The 18,225-nt window shown below is 32.5% G+C and overlaps 1 protein-coding gene across 1 annotated transcript; it reads left to right on the top strand.

Annotated features, from left to right (window-relative positions):
• Positions 1 to 14,846: 14,846 nt before the first annotated feature.
• On the top strand, positions 14,847 to 15,797 carry LOC114746799 (PLAT domain-containing protein 3-like). The gene is made up of 2 exons (XM_028935077.1): positions 14,847 to 14,950; positions 15,063 to 15,797. The coding sequence occupies exons 1-2, from the start codon at positions 14,939 to 14,941 to the stop codon at positions 15,495 to 15,497; spliced, it is 447 nt and encodes a 148-aa protein (XP_028790910.1). The 5' UTR covers positions 14,847 to 14,938; the 3' UTR covers positions 15,498 to 15,797.
• Positions 15,798 to 18,225: the final 2,428 nt, after the last annotated feature.

Below are 18,225 nucleotides of genomic sequence, written 5' to 3'. Positions count from 1 at the left end.
GTTCATAGTCATAGCCTTGGCGGTCATTAACACTCAAGACACATTATCACCACTTATTAACTGGTTGGCCACAATCAAACCTATTTTTTTTTTTTTTGGGTTGGGGGTAAAGAAGGCGGCCCAGGCACATGACAATACACGCTAATATATATCCTGGTTTAGAATGAAACTTGGAGGACTAACAAATCGAGGGACTCCCAGGTCGCAACTGAAACCCTCGTGGGCTAATATCTCAGCAACACTGTTCCCCTCCCGCTTACACTCTTTTCTGTCAATTAAAGACTTAATTAAAAAGGAAAAAAAAAGCACATAGATACCTCCAAAATGGTTTTTAAAATCTTTTAAGGCCCACTACAATTATTTTTTAATAATAAACCAATTTAAATTTCTTAGATGAGAATTCAAAGATATTATAATTCTCTCCTGGCCTCGAGCTTTACATACTATTCATCACCAAATCCAAAATATATAAATTAGGGTAATTAAATATATAATTTTATTTCTGATTTTAATTCTCAGGTGTAATTTTATCTATGATTTTTTTGATGGTGCAATTTACGCATAGTTTTTCTTTATTTTGCAATTTTATTCTTGATCATTGTATTTTTTTTTTTACCCCTAATCTTTGGTGAGGGTGAAATTGGATTAAAAAAAAGATTATGGATTAAATTGCATCACTAAAAAATCAGAAATAAAATATTGCACCTTTGCCCAATAAAATATTGAGAATAATACTTTGGCCGGCCCCACGAACGTGTCTCACAATATCCGGCATCCTCTATTTAATTGCGACTAATAACGGAACCTAAAAGTGCCCCTCCGACTCGGTTATCACCATCCATGTCACCCTATATATAAAGGCATATAAGTTATCTCTGTTATAAGTGTTAATCCTTCCGTCTAGAACTGTTAAAAGACGGCCTCAGACAACATTAGGACATGGTGAGTTTGCTGAAAAGCATCCACATGTTAAAGAAATATTGGACAAGTATTATTCTTTGACCCAAAAGAACTCTTGTGGTGTGGCCAATGAGTCTTTCTCCTCCGTAAGCATGTGGGCGAGGTATGATTCGGCATGAAATTGTAAACAATGAGGTTTTTGTTCTCCTCCTGCATATATAATCCTCTCAGACCTGATGGATTCTTTTGCATCACCCTTCCAAGATGGGAGAAGCTTTGGAAGTGATAGTGCATCAACATCGAACATGCGCGTAACTTGTCTGTTGTTTGGTTCAACTCCTCTTGGGTGGGATGGATTAGATGGAGGTAGGCCTCTCCCTTTTCAAGCCGGAGAATGATCCTGATGATAGCTGCGGTGACTTGGACGATGATAAGGATAATAATATATTCAGAGAGCCAGAAACCCTAATAGCAATGGTGGAAAGGAGAAATTTTACTTCATACTAAAATCACTCAAAGCATAAATGGCAGTCACATCAAAAACCCCAAGTGCTGGAGGCTAAAGGAACAGGGACGATCGGAAGACTGCTACGAACATTCACGGGATATGGTCACCATCATGGCCTCACACTTCAATGGCTGTTACGAGGCGTCTTTTGTGTTTTAACAGTTTTTAGACTGAGGGATTAATTCTTTTAACAGAAATAAGTTTAAGGATCTAATAAAAAAGAAAAAATTTAGAGGGACTTGATTAAAAACTGAATGAAACTATAAGGATTAGCCGATTACTTCTCCCTAAGTTGTTTCAGAACATAACATCACAAACTCAACAAATATAATAATGGCTATCGGATCATTTGCATTGTCTTGTCTTGTTTTTATACTCTCACTTATCAGCTTCGCTTCAATGGTCACATCTGTAAGTAATTTCTCTCTCTTCTTGATCCGTTAATGGCAACCTCGACGTCTTCAGTGGTCGGAACCCTTGTCTTAATTTTTGTGCCATAGCTGTCAGCTCCAATTGGCAAAGGGTTCAAGCCAGGGTGGTACATGGATTACGTGGAAATCACCATGGTTGGATCCGGCAAACCTTTCCCGACGAACCAGTGGCTGGCTCTCGACGAATGGCCCAACCCTCTCTGCGCCGACGTCGACTTATGCTATCGCCGCCGCAAGCCCTGAGGAAGTAACATACCGGTGTCTGTGTGTGTGTATATATGGCTTTTGCTGGCGTGTTGTGTGTTACGTAATGTTTGTAATGTCTCATTTTGAGTATTAATAATTATTACTTCTCTCGGCTAACTTATAAGTATAAATAGGCCTTGAGACAGTAATATATATCTGGCTTTTGCTGGTTTGCTGTGTTACGGAATGTTTGTTTGTCATGTGTCTCATTTGAATGCATTAGAGAAGTAATGCAATGTAATGGAAGTCTTTTAGAGGTGTGGACTTTAATTTAGCCCTCCTTACTTATTAAGATGTTGGAGTCTTGGACCAGCCAAGTTATTCAGAAAATCTGAATCAACATTCACACTGGGAATTAATTCAGTCATTAATAACCTTTACATATCTTTAGGTAACAATTGTGTGACCCCACAAAATTGTTCACGTACGGTTCTTTCAATTCAATCCAATTCCAAAACACAGCCTAACCGAGTCTAATTAAGGACAAACCAGTATAAACTAAATTCAATTCCGCATATAATGGATGGAAATGGACAATGAATGCTGGCGGGGCTCGTGGCCCAGATCAGGTTGGACTGAATCCCCCGTTTTCTGCTCCCTAAATCTGCAGATTCTTTTGCTCCTTCGTCATTTTGGTTATTAGCCTTCATTCACAATAGCTACTACCAGTATGATCCTTAGGTGCCATATTTTCTACTTTTTGTGATTATTGTTCTTCTTCTCCTAAGTGCATGTCGTGCACATATAAACTATAGAATAACATAATATCCTGTAATTATGAGAAAAAATATTTGGACAAATTATAGAAGTGATTAAATCTGTCCATTTAACAATTAATCCCCAACATCACTCCTTGAGACAATTTTTAATTGATATATTCTTTGGTCCCATTTGGTATGAAGTATTAAAAATGAGAATTAAGGGTCGATATTGGGATTGAAAAAAATCTATAAAGAGTATTTAGTGTAAGGGATTGTTTGTTATTTGGAATTGAACAAATTTATATACACAAGATTGGGGAATCCCGTGAGAGGAGGTGGTACATACATGGATTTGTCTAATTTTATTTAATAAGCAATTACTTATACTAAATACTCTTTTAATTAATTTTTTTTAAATCTCAATTCTAATTCTTACCTTTTTATTCTTAGTGCTTCATACTAAACGGGACCTTTTAACTATATTAAAGTGATAAAAGCATGGGGGTGTGTGTGTGTACACACATATAGAGTATGGATTATCAACCCCAATTAAATTATATATGGTTTCTTATTGGCAATATATATATATATATATATATATATATATATGGCTTCTTCGAGATTCCACTGACGTCTAAGCTTGAAAAATAAAAGAGTATAGCTCTGAACTTGAAAATTTGAAGGTGACTCCAAAAGGGACGAAACCACCCAAAGTCACGTAGCAGAAATCGCACAAAAAATTGGGAGACTTTTCCTTCCAAACTCATCTCCTTTTACGTCCATTATAATTAATTCATTTTTATGTACTAAATTTTTTTCAAAATTTTTAATTACTGTTAAATAAAATTGATCAACAAACCATTATAACGAAGCCTAAAAATGAGACACAAAATGTCATTTTAGCCTTAAATATAAAATATTAATATCCTTTCCTTTTTCATATTTATTATTATTTTCCCAATCTACCGCTATAATTAGATTCTCGTATCATGCATCAACGATAGATATGTTGATAATAGTTCAGGAAGTTCATAAAATGCTGATTATTTTAAATGACTGGAAGACAATTAATTAGGTCGTGAGCTTGCATTTTGCATGAAATCTTATTATTAATGCGGCTACTTATGAAATCTTCTTGAAGCTTAATTTGAAGTTTTCATTATAGATTCATTTTCATGTTCCAAAATATTTCGAAGCTTAATTTGAAATTTTTAATATTCTTATTATTCAGAAATTTTAAAATAAATATTTCTTTTTTAAAAGAAATAAATTAATCATATTATTAAATCCTTGGTGATTATTATCTTGAATCTGTCTACTTTTCGTGGACATGTCCTGGGTTTTCAGATTAATTGGGCTAGATTTAGGACAAAATACATCATGAATGAATTTCCACACAAGGAAAAAACAAAAAAAGAAAGAAAAGGAGCCTTCTTTTTAACGAAATACTTTAAGGTATCCAATATATATACACTACTACATATTTATTAATATTTGACGCATAATACTCGGTGGTTGGAAAAATAAGAGTCAAATATGATGAGGCGGAGATATAAATAATAATTATTTGATGGTTACAATATCAAACCGTCAAATATTGGGTAAGCAAACTTGATAGTTAAAGATAAGAACCGTTAAATATCTATATGCAAGTATTTGTTAAACGGTTATTGTTATTAACCGTCAAGTTTTCTCATTAACCGTCAAGTTTTCTCGCTCTCCTTTTAAGCCTCCTCTCCATGTTATTTCATTCGTTCCTTCTCAATCACTCATCGGCCTCTCATTCCCTTCTTCACTTTCACTCAACCCTCTCGCCTTAGGTCTTGCAAGTTCTTGATGAATCCCCTGTTGCCGACTCTTGTGCTTAGCTTCTTTGGTCCTATTCTCATCAGATTCATTTTTTGCTCACCCCCTAGGTTGCCATTCTTCATTCGTTCAATCTTTTTTTCTCCTCGTTCTTCCTTCACATTTGTCTTCCATTGTTTTCAGCTGTCGGTCTCCCTTCCTTTTTATTAAGGTTTGTTTTTCATTGTTTTGATTGTTTTCATATTTCTCTTTTGTTCACACTCCTCAACAAGATCGAAATGCAAACCCTAGCGAATGCCAACCTCCATTGTCTTAGGTGCATAGTGTTGCCAAGAAACCTACTCCACTACTACCAACGAAGCCCACTTTACCTCTATCTAAGAATGCTTGTCGTTAGGTTTTCATTACATTTACCCCATTATTTATGATATGTTGATTGAAAGGCGTGGAAATTGATTATATATTAGTTTTGGATGTTGACCAAATATATCTTGAATTTGAATTTTTCTGAGCAGTCATCATTATATCAACTTCTCAAAATTGAACCTAAGGAACTGCAACTTTTATGCGAGTATATGATTTTTGAGTTGTTTAGAGTCATTCTTTCTATATATGTTTATTTTTAATAGTGACATTGGTTTTTGTGTAGATTGGTGGGAAGATTGGTGGGAGTAGAAAAAATTGAGAGAAGAGAGTAAGGTTAAAGGAAAATGCAAGGAAAACTGACAGAAAATTAGAGGCAGAGTTTGAGATAGAGGAGACCATGAAAGAGAGTGAAAGAGACATGAAGAAGGGGGATATGGAGAGAGATAGTGTGAGAGTAAGATTGAGAGGCTGAGAAATAGAAATAAACAGAGTTGAAAGAAATAAAGGCACAGAGGTGTGTAAATTTCAGAAGTAGCATTCAACTATTTAGAACATTGAGCTTGTCCTTCATGAAGGTAAAGGAGCAAAAAAAAAAAAAAGCCAATCATGTTTAATATTTTTGCCCAAGTGCTGGGTGAATGCTTGAATGAGGCACACTTGTTTATATTATATTTCTTTAAGTATAAAGAATATAAGCATTGCTTTTACTCTTAGATTACCCTATATCTTTCATTACTTAGCCTCCTTGACTCGCTTGCTGGCTATTAATATCTTAACCAATATTGGCTATGGGTTTGATGTTTGGACCTTGTTAACACTCAAGATTGAATGATTTGGTTATACCCTGTGCTTGTTTGCTTGCTCTATTTATTCTTATCTAATTTTTCTGGTGAGGTTGTAACATGTTTGAAACAATGAGATAATCAACTTTTTTAATCTAGCTGCAACATGTTTCACTACCTTATTTTTGGCCTTTTATATTGGCATGCATCTTTCACTCTTTCACTACCATACTTAGCATCAATATAATTATGAATATTGGCCACGGGTTTGATGCTTGGACCTTAATAGCTGTAACACTCTTAGTTACTAACTAATATCACCAAATATCATGTCGTTTTGAAAGTCGAAGCAGGTCTATGTATACACAAAATTGATGATCATAAATGACCGTGCTACTATAATTGGATCTTCTAATATTAATAGGAATTTGCCAGGTTTAAGAGAGAGGTTTATCACTAATGATATGGATCTAGTAGTAGATGCAAGCTCTTTTTACAGTGTCTTCTTATGTCGCCAACAAATCTTTCTATGGCTTTATCACTAATGAAATTGCAGGTTCCTTCACTCGACTAATTTTGTGCGTCCTAGAATCTTTTTCCTCCCTTTTTTTTCTACCGTAACTTATTTTCAGTAACTTAAACTAGTTGATTCATTTATTATTTATTATTTATTATTTTGACTTCAACCCAGGAATTGTAAGCCTGGAGCAATTACTAGCGGGAGGAATCTCTACAGTGTACAATAAAGGCATTAAAAATATAGTGATAATGTTTTTCAAGATGGTGGAATTTTTTAACAGAATTTCTTTTTGTATAGGGAGTGCTCAAGTGATTTTTTTTTTGTATAGGGAGTGCGTGCTTTGATTAATATCTTAAATTGTGCTATGCTTATTTATAATTTATTAAATGTATTGGATTTTGAATTTTATAAATATAATTTTTATAGTGTTATTCTCCTGTTAGCATTCAAATTAATTATATTGTGTATTGTAATAAATATTAACAATAAAAAAATAATAGAAAATAACTATATATAATAAAAAATAATAAAGTCATCTTATTTGACGGTTCTTAACAAAGAATCATCAAGTAAGGTGTGACTTTATCTGACAATTGTCACACCTGTCAAATAAGGTGACAGTATGTTTGATGGTTTGGAACCATCAAATATTTTACTATGAGAATATATGACACGTCCTTATTTAACTGTTCAGAACTGTTAAATACAGGCAAAAATAACTGTCAAATATTAATATTTTTGTAGTAGTGATACGGGGTTGTTTGGATTAATCAAGAAATGCTCTTAAAAAGTATTTTTCTGCAAATCGAAGCAAATTCCTTCACATATATACTTTGTATATCGTAAAAGCACTTTTAAAATTATGATTTTGTTTCTATCTAAACACCCATATAATACTACTTCCGGTCTTTAATATACGAGTTAATTGACTTTTAATTTGATCCTAAATATAAGATCTCAATCCATTTTGTATCTCCTATTTGTCCATTTTAAAAAAAAATAGTCTTTGTAGTAATTGCACATATTAAATGTTTAATCAAATAACATTTGATTAATAAAGATATTTTAGGTAAAATAACACCTGTTTATTATAAATAACTAACTTAACTAATTTCTTTAATATACTTACATTAGTTAACTAGTTCTTACATTAAGAACCAGAGGTAATAATTAACATTTGAAAAATGCTGCAGAAACATGGGAAACTAATAATGGGAGGAACACAAGAAAGTCAAGGCCTTGTTTGGTATTATGATTAAAATCACTTATAAGCACATTTTATATAAGTAAAGATAAAACTCTTTTCATATACTTACCTCATATTCTGTAAATCATGATTGAAAAGTTGCTTATAACTCATTTCAAACAGGTCCTAAATCTATAAATGCTCTAAAAACATCATATACGCTTAAGAAGATAACGTGATAAGCACTGAACTAATAGGATAAGCCAACCAAAGTTCCCCCGGGGGGGAATTAAGAATAGGGCCTAAGCACGTTGTTCCATGGGCTAGTTGGTGTTAGGTGGGGCAGGGCTTAGTAATTTATTTAATGAATTCTATAAGATTGAATATGTGGATGCTTTGAATCGGTCCAGTACTTTTCAGACCAGTTTATGAGCCGGTATAAAAAAGGTGTTTTTAGCTAATTGGTGTTTTTGGTCCCCCTTAACTAATTGGCAATAAAGATCCTTTCTATCCTAAATGTTAATAGGTTCAATGTCAATAAAATATTGTCATATGTAATTTTTATTATTAAAGCTGTGAAATTTTATCCATGTTAATATTTTTATCATTAAAAAAATTATGTGCTAAGACATGATTATAGAATTTGACTTAATATGATATAAGAAAATTGACCCAAATTCTAGAAATGGGTGTGTGTATGTAAACATATTGTCATTTGATTTTATTTTCTCAAGATATTATAATTTTTAATCAAATAGTTTCCAATACTCCATTTTTCTTTGATAGAACTGTCTGATTTCCAATGGAAAAAAAAAAAGTTATTGGTAAATATTTTTATGTTTAACAAAAACATGTATAATTAAAGGTCATTAATAAGCTACAAAAGTTTGCCCAGATTAAGTTATATTTTAAGAAAAACAAGAGAACTCGTTGATTTTTTTTTTGTCGATTTGAATCCCATTTTTTTGTTTTTCAAATGAAGGAAAATACATTTGGGTAGTTTTAGAGCTTTTACTTAAAGGAATTTTGGGTTCATTACCTATATTGTTTAGTTTTGATGAAATTTGAAATTTCACAGACCCTTCTTTTTTCTTTTGTTTTTTTTTTAAAAATATATGCTTTAGTCCAATATCACAAAACATTCATACAACATATTCTATTGACATTTTTCGTTAAGTGCAAGTTCATAATTAATGACTGAGCTAAATCTATAAGAATTTAATACATATTTAATTTATTTTAATTTTTTCTCTAAATTTAATTATCAAGATCTGCTCGTATCGTTTAAATTTTGTAGGCAATATAATATAAATAAAAAGGAAAACATGGAAGAAGACGTGAACTTCCCATGATGTTGAATAGATGATGAGATAATTAATTGTAATTTAAAGACTTACTGGCGAGAGGCATGGATCTTTAAACGTGATTTTCATGGAGTGGTGACAGGACATTCTGAGAAAAAAGAAGTTTGGTTATGCAAAACTCTTGAGCTTAGCTTTACCAGGCCTGAACCCTAATAATGCCATTGTGGCCATCAGGTCGTAATAGTTGCGGTCGCCTTGCACGGAATTTAAATATAGTGAGGCATATCTATCATTAAGTATACATTGTTCTAGATATATGCTGAAAAAATATAATGGCCATAAATGTCAAGTGCTTTTTTCGGCACTATGATAAGAAAATAATAATACTTCTCTGGTATTTAATATAAAATCTAATTGTTAAATTAATTTTAGTCTTAAATAAAAGATCTATCTATTATATTTATTAATTTTTTTTAAAAAAATTGCCTTTATGGATACTCCTACAACCATAATCAAGTAGGAGATAGGAGGATATTAAAAAAATTACTATAATATTTTTTAAAAATATTTTATATTTTTTATAATTAATTAATTTATCTAATTTTTTTCATAAAAATACGCGTCTGTTCCGGTTTGCTTTTGTCTCATTCTGGGTTTTTGGGGCCGGGTTGGACCCATCCTGAGACAAGCAGCCCTGCCTCTGATGACCACGCAGAGCGTTTTTTTATTTTTTTGGTAAAGCTACCCATAGCATGTTCGTTTTTAGAGAACATTCAAAAAAAAGAAAGCTCCAAGTCGAAGCGTGGAACACGTGGTGGAAGACGACAAATAAGGATTTTTTTTTTTGGGTCAAAAGAGACAAATAAGGATTATATGTCTGTGATGACTGATGATCCACAGTAGAGCCGTCAAAACGGGCCAAGCCCATCGGGCCGGCCCTTTTAAGCCCTTTTAAATAGAGGGCCGGACTTGTATTTTAGGTGGTTTAAAAGAAAATTGGACTTAAAAGGGCTAGCCCTATAGGGCTCAAAAATAAAAGGGCCAACCCTTTAGGGCCAAGGGCTAGCTCTTCTAAGCCCGTCTATTTTTTTTAATTATTATCAATATATTTATAAAGTTATAGATTAGTCTTTTATGAATAAGTTTAAATTAGAAAAATACCTAGAAGAGTCAATACTCAAGCTAGATAATTGAAACGAATTAAATGTCTTGGACTTGTGGAAGAACAATTAAAATCAATTTTCAATTCTTTCAAGAATGGTAACTGATATTCTTAACATTTTAATCACCATAATAGCTAGTAGATTTTCATTTACCATCAGTTTACATATCTTAACAAAGTGTAAAACTTTTCTTATTTGAACAAATGTTCAGGTTCTTATTTGTACTTATAACTACTGCATAGTTTTATTTTATATAAGGTAAATGAAGACAAAAACTTTAATATTTTTATCACTGAAGAAGAGCTCACTTGTAGTAAAAAACAATCAAATATTGCTGATCTTGATGATACTGATGAAGATGAAGATAAAGATAATAATTATGTTGATATTGTTAATATTTAACTGCTAAGTTTTATCTTTCTGTTTTTCGTGTTTTGTTAGATTTTGATTTTTTTTATTTTGGACAATAGTTTATTGGCATTTAATTTTTTTTTTCTATACACCACTAATTTATTTTACTTATATTTATAATTTGAATAAAAAATCTTAAAAGTTTTGTTGTTTTATTTTTTATTTTAAAATAATTAAAAAGAATTTAAATTTTAAAAAATAACATAAGAGGGCCAACCCTTTTAAGCCCTGAGCCCGCATGCCTAAGGGCCGGGCTTTAATAATTAGATAATTTTAAAGCATGTGGGCTTTAAAGGGCCGACCCTTTTAGGCCCTGGCCCTTCAAGGGCTAGCCCTTTAGGGCCGGGCTAGCCCTTATTGACAGCTCTAATCCACAGGCTCTACTCTCGTCGACTCCTTAATTTCATTTGGTGCGTACACGTAATCAATTTAATGCTGTTTACGACACTTTTAATAGATTTCAACACTATTTTACCTCCAGATCTTAACATTTTAAAACAAACTAAATTTTAAAGACTAAAATTACAGGTTTAATTTGAAATTTGAGAGATCAAATCAAAATGAGTTTGAATTTCAAGGACAAAAAATAAGACCTTATTTATAAACTACAAACGAGGTCTTATAATTAGAACCAGAAATAGTATTAACCTATTTTAAATGTGCAACCCCTATGATTTTATCCTTTGCAACATGTGATTCCCCCTTATGTGAATTGGCGCATTTATATCAATCGGGAACTTCAAAAGCAAGCGGATTTATTGAGTCAAAATGTTTTCCGTAGAATGATTGCAATTTTAAACTAAGAACTAGTCAATCCTTATATTTTTCACCTCAGAACAACTTAGATCTTGTTTCTCATCAGGTTTAAAGTCACTTATATCCACCTTTCATATAAACCGAGATAAAATTTCTCTTACATACTTGTATCATATTTTTAAATGATGATTAAAAAGTTACTTATAAGTTACTCCAAAGCCCTTAATCCATAAAAATCATTAACCCAATAAATTAGAAAAATTAAGTTGTTGTGAACCATTAACTTGCAGGAGTGAGTTGATAATTGGAAAAAAGTTAAAAAGGATGGATAAGAGTTACTTCTCTTGTATAGTAAAATAGAAATATAATAATAAGGTAAAATTTCACTAAACGGGCATGTGACTCAATATGTACTGCAAAAGGATCGTTAAAAATCATAAGTTGAGTAAAAAAAAAACCAGTTAAGTAACTATTATATTATCATAATTTTTTCCATTTTTTGTAATAAAAATAATATTATTTGACAATGATAAAAATATAAGAAATTAAATATGATACTAAGAGAATGACCAGGATTCGCAACCAAACAACGGCAACAAAAACTTCGTTATCGTCAAGTGAGCCCCCATTGGTGACACTGAGGGCTAAGTCTGTGAACTATATGCATACCCTTGTTATCAAGTTTGCCACTTTATCTTTGAGCCACCTTTCCCTGCCATAAAAAGAAATTAAATTTTTAGCTTCTCAAAAATCCAGCATAAAAAACTCATTCCGCTCAATTTCCCTTACAAATTAAAAATTATCATTCTTAAAAATATTCTTGTGTTGCTCTCACGTATAACTGACGTGAAAATTAGGATGTAAAAGATGCTTTTTAAGTGAAATAATATAAAGGGATAAGGTGCCATTTTGTACCATATTGCTCCTAATCTTTTACTAGTATAATTTTTCCTCTGATCTTATTTTTCAGGTGTAACTTTGTTTCTTTTTTTTTTTTAGTGTGCAATTTTGCCTTTAATCTTTGAATGTAATTTTGACCCTGAGCATCTAAAGGGAGTCAAAATTACACCCAAAAAAAAGATCAGCGTCAAAATTGTATCACTAAAAAGAATAGAGACAAAATTACACCTGAGCAATAAAATTGGGATTAAAATTACACCTTAATCCTAATATAAATGAATAATTCATTGGATTGTTCATCTAATTATTCTCTCAATATCCCTGCAATCTGGAGTATATAGAAACCTCGCCAACGGTAAAACTTAGGATAATTTTTTGTGTTTAGCAATAATTAGGAGTATTCATAATGTCACCGCTACACCCATCCAAGCCGGGTAAAAAAAAAACTCTAGCCCAGCCCAAAAAAAAGGCCCCAAAAAATATTAGGCCCTTTCGGGTGGGGCCACTTGCCCGTCATAACAGATAACTCCGTCGAATATTTTGCAGTTAGTGTCTATTTGGTTAATATAAAGCAGTTATTTTCAATCCAAACAAGTGATTGTGAAGTTCATTTATCTTGTTTGGTTAAACTTTTTGAAATCTCAATCGTCATTTGTGCACATACAAGTTAGTAGTAATTATTTTTGTGATTGAAAAATCCTGATAAAGCTTCAGCGACAAGAATTTCTTCTATATACCCTTGTTGATAATAATTGTTAAATTATAATTATATTCAAATAACATATTAAATTATATTTCCCCCATCTACTCTCATTGTTTTTTGATAATTACATATCTATTTGTGATTTTAATAAATCGAATCTAAACATAACTAATATTCTCAAAGTCACTCCTAGGAAAAAGTATTCAACTAAAAATAAAAATTAATCAACTTCACTTTTAATTAGAGTCACTTATAAAAATCATGATTATATAAAATCATAGTTGTTTACTGCTTCTAATCCATACTTAGAAACTAAAAAGACCAAAAATTATTAAAAAAAGATTATAAGTTGTCATAGCACAACAAACGGGTTCGCTTGGAAGCGAGAGACCAGATCGAATATTCTTTTTATATGCAAACGTAATTTATGATCACTCATCCGCAACTTGCAATTGAAAATTGTATCAGGGCTTTATTATTAAAATAATGTAATACTTCTCCGGTTTTTAATGTAAGACCTCATTAAATACTTTCAGTAGATTAAATGCATTAGTTAAATGATCTAATACTCTTATGGTCCTAAATATTTAGAGATAGATAAAGTTAAGCCCAAATATTAACAACACTTGTTGATGTGAACAAGGAAGCCATTACTGATATATTCCCATCAATTGATGAAATCGGGCATTTCCGAAACACTGCCCAGTTGGGAAACTATGACAATCTAGCTCAATGATTCCGTCCGATAGCAGTATCCGAACGAATTTGTTATTGATAATCAAATATAAATTAAATGTAAATATTTTGAATAAGCAAAGTCAAAGGCATCATTTAAATTTGTTCGGGGTATTTATGTTCAATAACCCCGGATTCAGCACAGACCAGTGCTAGTATATTGTCCTACTTAACTATTTTTATAAGTATATTTTCAATATCCAATAGTATCTGATATATTAATCCAATTCTGTTGAGAGAGAGTTATTTTTGCAGGTACATTCTTTCTCATTCATATCATGTTATTCATAAATAAACATATATTTTTATACGATTATTATCTCTAACAAATTTCAACAAATTCTTTTACCTTGAATTCCACTGCAGAGAGTTTTTTTTTTTTATCTTAGTTATGATTCATATTATTAATTTTTAAATGAGCCTATAATTATTATTAAATAGGAATAGAGTTAAAAATTTATTAATTTTTGGGACATAATTAATAAGATTTAAATAAAATATGTTGAAAATATTTTTAAATAAAACGGAAAATATGTTTGAGTACTACTGTGTATGTATATCTATGTGCGCGGGCAATGTGGGGGGCCTTTCATAGTTGACAAAGCAAGAAGCCCACAAGGAGTCATCTCGGACGCCACATAGATGGCGGTCAACTCAATTAGCGTACACTTCAAAGTTCAAACTCGGCCGAACTCACCATTGATATTTTGTTGCATATAAACAATATCTCATGTCGCGTTTATAACTCCGTTGGTGTGGCGACTGGTTAGATCATCATGGGCCACATACTATTACCAAATCATATTTTGCTTAGGGCATAATAAAATGAATTGGATCTAAAGAGTGAAACTCAGTTATCACCGCGCATATGTCGTGTCTCCCTTTATAAAGGTCAGGTTGTTTCGGCAAAAGGAAATAGGAAGGAAAAAAAAGGCTGAGAGCTATGGCAGAAAGAATATACTATCCCTAGTCTTTAATATAATAGCTATTTTAACTTTCAACTTGATCCTAAATATACTACTTTATTTCTCATATTTATCTATTTTTTTTGAAGTAAACATTGTAATCGTTGCACATGTTAAATGTTCCATTAAATGGTAGTTCTAATTAATACATATGGTTAGTAAGGATATTTTAAGGAAAACAACACCTATTTATTATAAATACATAACTCAAAAAACTTTCTTAATTTATCTAAATTAGTTAACTAGCTTTTATATTAAAAAAGGGATGCCATAGGCGAATCTTAAGAGAAAGGAGTCATTGCAATCATACCAAACCCTTTTGTCCATGTGTCATACTGTTTTCTTCCTCCTTCCTGCTTCACCGGACGCGTGTACATGACTTGGGCCCAATTCCTTTGGGACCATTAGAGCATGTTGCCCCATATAAAGGCATGCATCTAGGTTTGTTTCCGCATCGATCAGCGCGTCACAAACTGATTATTAAACAAACACCATGGCTCTCAAAGTTGCATTTCTCGTGTTGTTTTTCTCCTGTCACTCGTCAGCTTCGCTGTAATGGCTGCATCTGTAAGTAATTGCTCTCTTGCGTGGGTCCATTATTAGTCTCAAGCTTTTAATTTCCTTCTAGGTACTTATTGCTTACGTGTTTGTGCGTTTGCATGCATGCATGGATGAGCAGGAGGAGAAGTGCCAGTACGTTGTGAGAGTTAAGACAGGAGGTAGGATTAGTGCCGGAACGGACGCCACCATTAGCCTCCAGTTAATGTCCCATTCCAGCAATAGCTTGACCATCGCCAACCTCGAAGACTGGGGCGCCATGGGATCCAACCACGACTACTTCGAGAGGGGCAACGTGGACGTCTTCGAGGGCAGTGGCCGCTGCCTCAATGTTTGCGCCATCACCGTCACCTCCAACAACTCAGGGTACAAGTCAGGGTGGTACTTGGATTACGTGGAAGTCATCGTCAGCGGCGACGCATCTAAGGAGGTATCGTTCCCGGTGAACCGGTGGCTGGCTGACGACGAGTGGCCCTATCCCCTCTCTGCCACCGTCGACGCATGCTCCAGCTTCTATCCGATGAAGCCCGCTCTCTCTTCTGTGCTGAGGGAGTAATTAGTTAATGTTTGCTGTGTGTCTCGTTCCAATAATAATATTAATAATCATTACATCTCTGGGCTTATTTATGAGTATATATAAATATGCCCTGAGGTTGTGATATGTATCAGGCTTTCGCTGGTATGCATGTGTTGTGTCTTCTGTCGATTGTTACCTCTCACGGCCTCTATGTGATATATATAATAATAAATAAGCCCTGAGGTAGCAATATGTATCTGGCCCTTGTTGGTGTACCGTGTTATGCATGTGTTGCGTAATAATATATGTTGACTATTATTTTATACGTTTTTGTTTTAACATACAGATTCCCACCCCTGACCAAACAAACAACAACATTTCCTGCCCCTTCACCCGGACGACAGGGGGGCATGAGTCTTTCGAAATTATCAAAATGAGTGCTTTTGACCATTGTGCGTCATGTTTTTTTTTTGCTACAGGAATTTCAGGTTTGTTTCTGTCTGATTCTGGAAGTGTATTCCGAAATTATTTTTGGTGCTCATCGTTATGGTAAAATCTATGCCATTTAGATATAATTTTAATGTTATAGATTTAAAACTTTCACCTAATGATTTTCAAATACAAAAATTAGTTTTTAAAAACTCTTCAGGCTTTACAGAGTCAGGGATTAATGGGACTGGGACTGAAAATAACAAGATAGAAAGTATGAAAAGATTACGTTTTGTAGGATTATCTTCCAATTAAAAAAATTTAAAAATAAAAATATAAAAAATTAAATCGTGACTGTTCATATCAAATTTAAGCGACTGAGATTTGATAAGAATCATGTGGTAAGGGGGGAAAAAAAGCAAATCAGTTTCTTCTTTAGTCGAAAGCGAACAGTTTGTTGTTATTCGTTTTCAGATAACATAAACAAGGATGGAAAGGTAGTCCGCATGGTAGAGGTAGAGGACAACAAATTATGATTATCCGTGATGAGTGATGACTCTCAGGCTCTACTCCCATGGGAAAGGGATATCTTCACTTCCCTTCCCCCTCCATTTCCTTTTACTTCTCATATTAACCGTTAAAATTACAATTTGAATGGTTCACATTTCATTTCGTATAAAATAGTTTTATAAAATATTTTTTATTATTGTTTTAAATCATCATGGCTAAAATTTAGTAGTTTAATTTTATTTAATATATTTTTTTAAAAATTATCACTTTATTCATAATTTATAGAATATGAAATATAGACCGTTGAAATTGTGATCTTATGGTGGAGATGGAAAGTAAAAGGAAATGGAAGAAAAGGGAAATAGAGATTCCCTTCTCCCCTACTCTCATCCGTTCTTTAACTTCATTTTTTTTTTTTAGAGGAGCCCAATTCTAGTGCAACTCTTAAATTATTTGAATATATTTTCATTATCTGAATCAATATGAATCAAGATCATCTTTGGTAAACTTAGCTTTTCCAATAATTTATGCGTCGGGAGGGGGAGGGGAAATTATTCTCTCTTCTCCTTTTCATACAACCCCTTATATAAATTTTAAAAAGTCTATTTTTATTTTTTTTAAATTTTTCATTGAGTATTGATTTAATATTTGAATTTTATTTCGGAGCTTTCCAATTTTTGTAATTTTGACTTTAATATTTTCCATTTTCATTACTTTATCTAATTCTGAATTTTTAGTACTCCATTTTAATTAATTTGTACCAACTGTGCAAAATGACGTTGCAAGTGATTTTTGGGTGAAAGTGATTAAATTGTGTGAATTTAATTGAATTGTAATAACATGGGTATCACCTATGATTTTATCCTTTGAAACAATGATTCTATCTAATCATATTGTTGTGTGTAGGTGAATTGGCACATTTGTGTCAATTAGACACTTCAAAGAGCAAGTGGATTTATGGAGTCAAAGTGTTTTTCGTAGAATTACACTTTTAGACTTAGAACAAGTCATTCTTTGTATGTTTCAACTCAGAACAAATTAATTCATGGAGGTCGTCAACTCAATAAATTAGAAAACTTAAGTTGAGTGAGTAGATAATTGGGAAAAAAAAAGAGTCAAAAAGGATGGCTTAGAGTTATATCTTCTCTTATACTCGATGATCTAGTCTTTAATATAAAATTTAGTTTATAATTTAAATTTCTTAATATAAGATCTAATTTGTTGTTTAAATTTCTTAATATGTGATGTAACATTAATGATTGGAGGTAGCACTCTTTTGCATATAGAATCCGGATGCTCTTTTCGTTTGAAACTTTGTAGGTTAACCTAATTTACGAACATATATTCACAGTTTACAATAGAAAATTGTACTGGGGCCTTACTGTTAAAATTTAGTAGTTTTAGGTTGCTGAGGAATCCACAATGCTTGTTGCTCTGAACAAGAAGCCATTATCGATCTCTTTCCATCAATTGATTAAAACGCGCATTTGGCTTCTTTGAATAAAGAATGACACGTACAGATCGAGGTGATATTTTGTTGCATATAAATAATATGTATTGTTGTATTTAATTAACTCCCTTGGCCCAGTCTCTCCTCTCGCGCATAAGGCTGTGACGACTTGTACCCAATGTTGTAAGGGAATCGGAGCAAAAGAGAGGGGATAAAATATTTTAATGATATCCATTTAAAAAAGTTAGAGAAGGGTGGTTAAAAAATTTTAATAAAAAAAATATATAAGATAGAGAGAGAATCCTATAAAAAAAGCTTGAAATTATTAAATATCAAATCAGGTTTGGTTCTTATGGTTTACTAAGTTTTGATAACACT

Source organism: Neltuma alba, unplaced genomic scaffold (genome assembly GCF_004799145.2).
Source record: "Neltuma alba isolate B1F8T4 unplaced genomic scaffold, ASM479914v2 tig00005117_pilon, whole genome shotgun sequence".
In the NCBI taxonomy this organism is placed as follows: Eukaryota; Viridiplantae; Streptophyta; class Magnoliopsida; order Fabales; family Fabaceae; genus Neltuma; species Neltuma alba.
The sequence above is the reverse complement of the archived record's forward strand: the minus strand, read 5'-3'. Positions and strand labels throughout refer to the sequence as shown.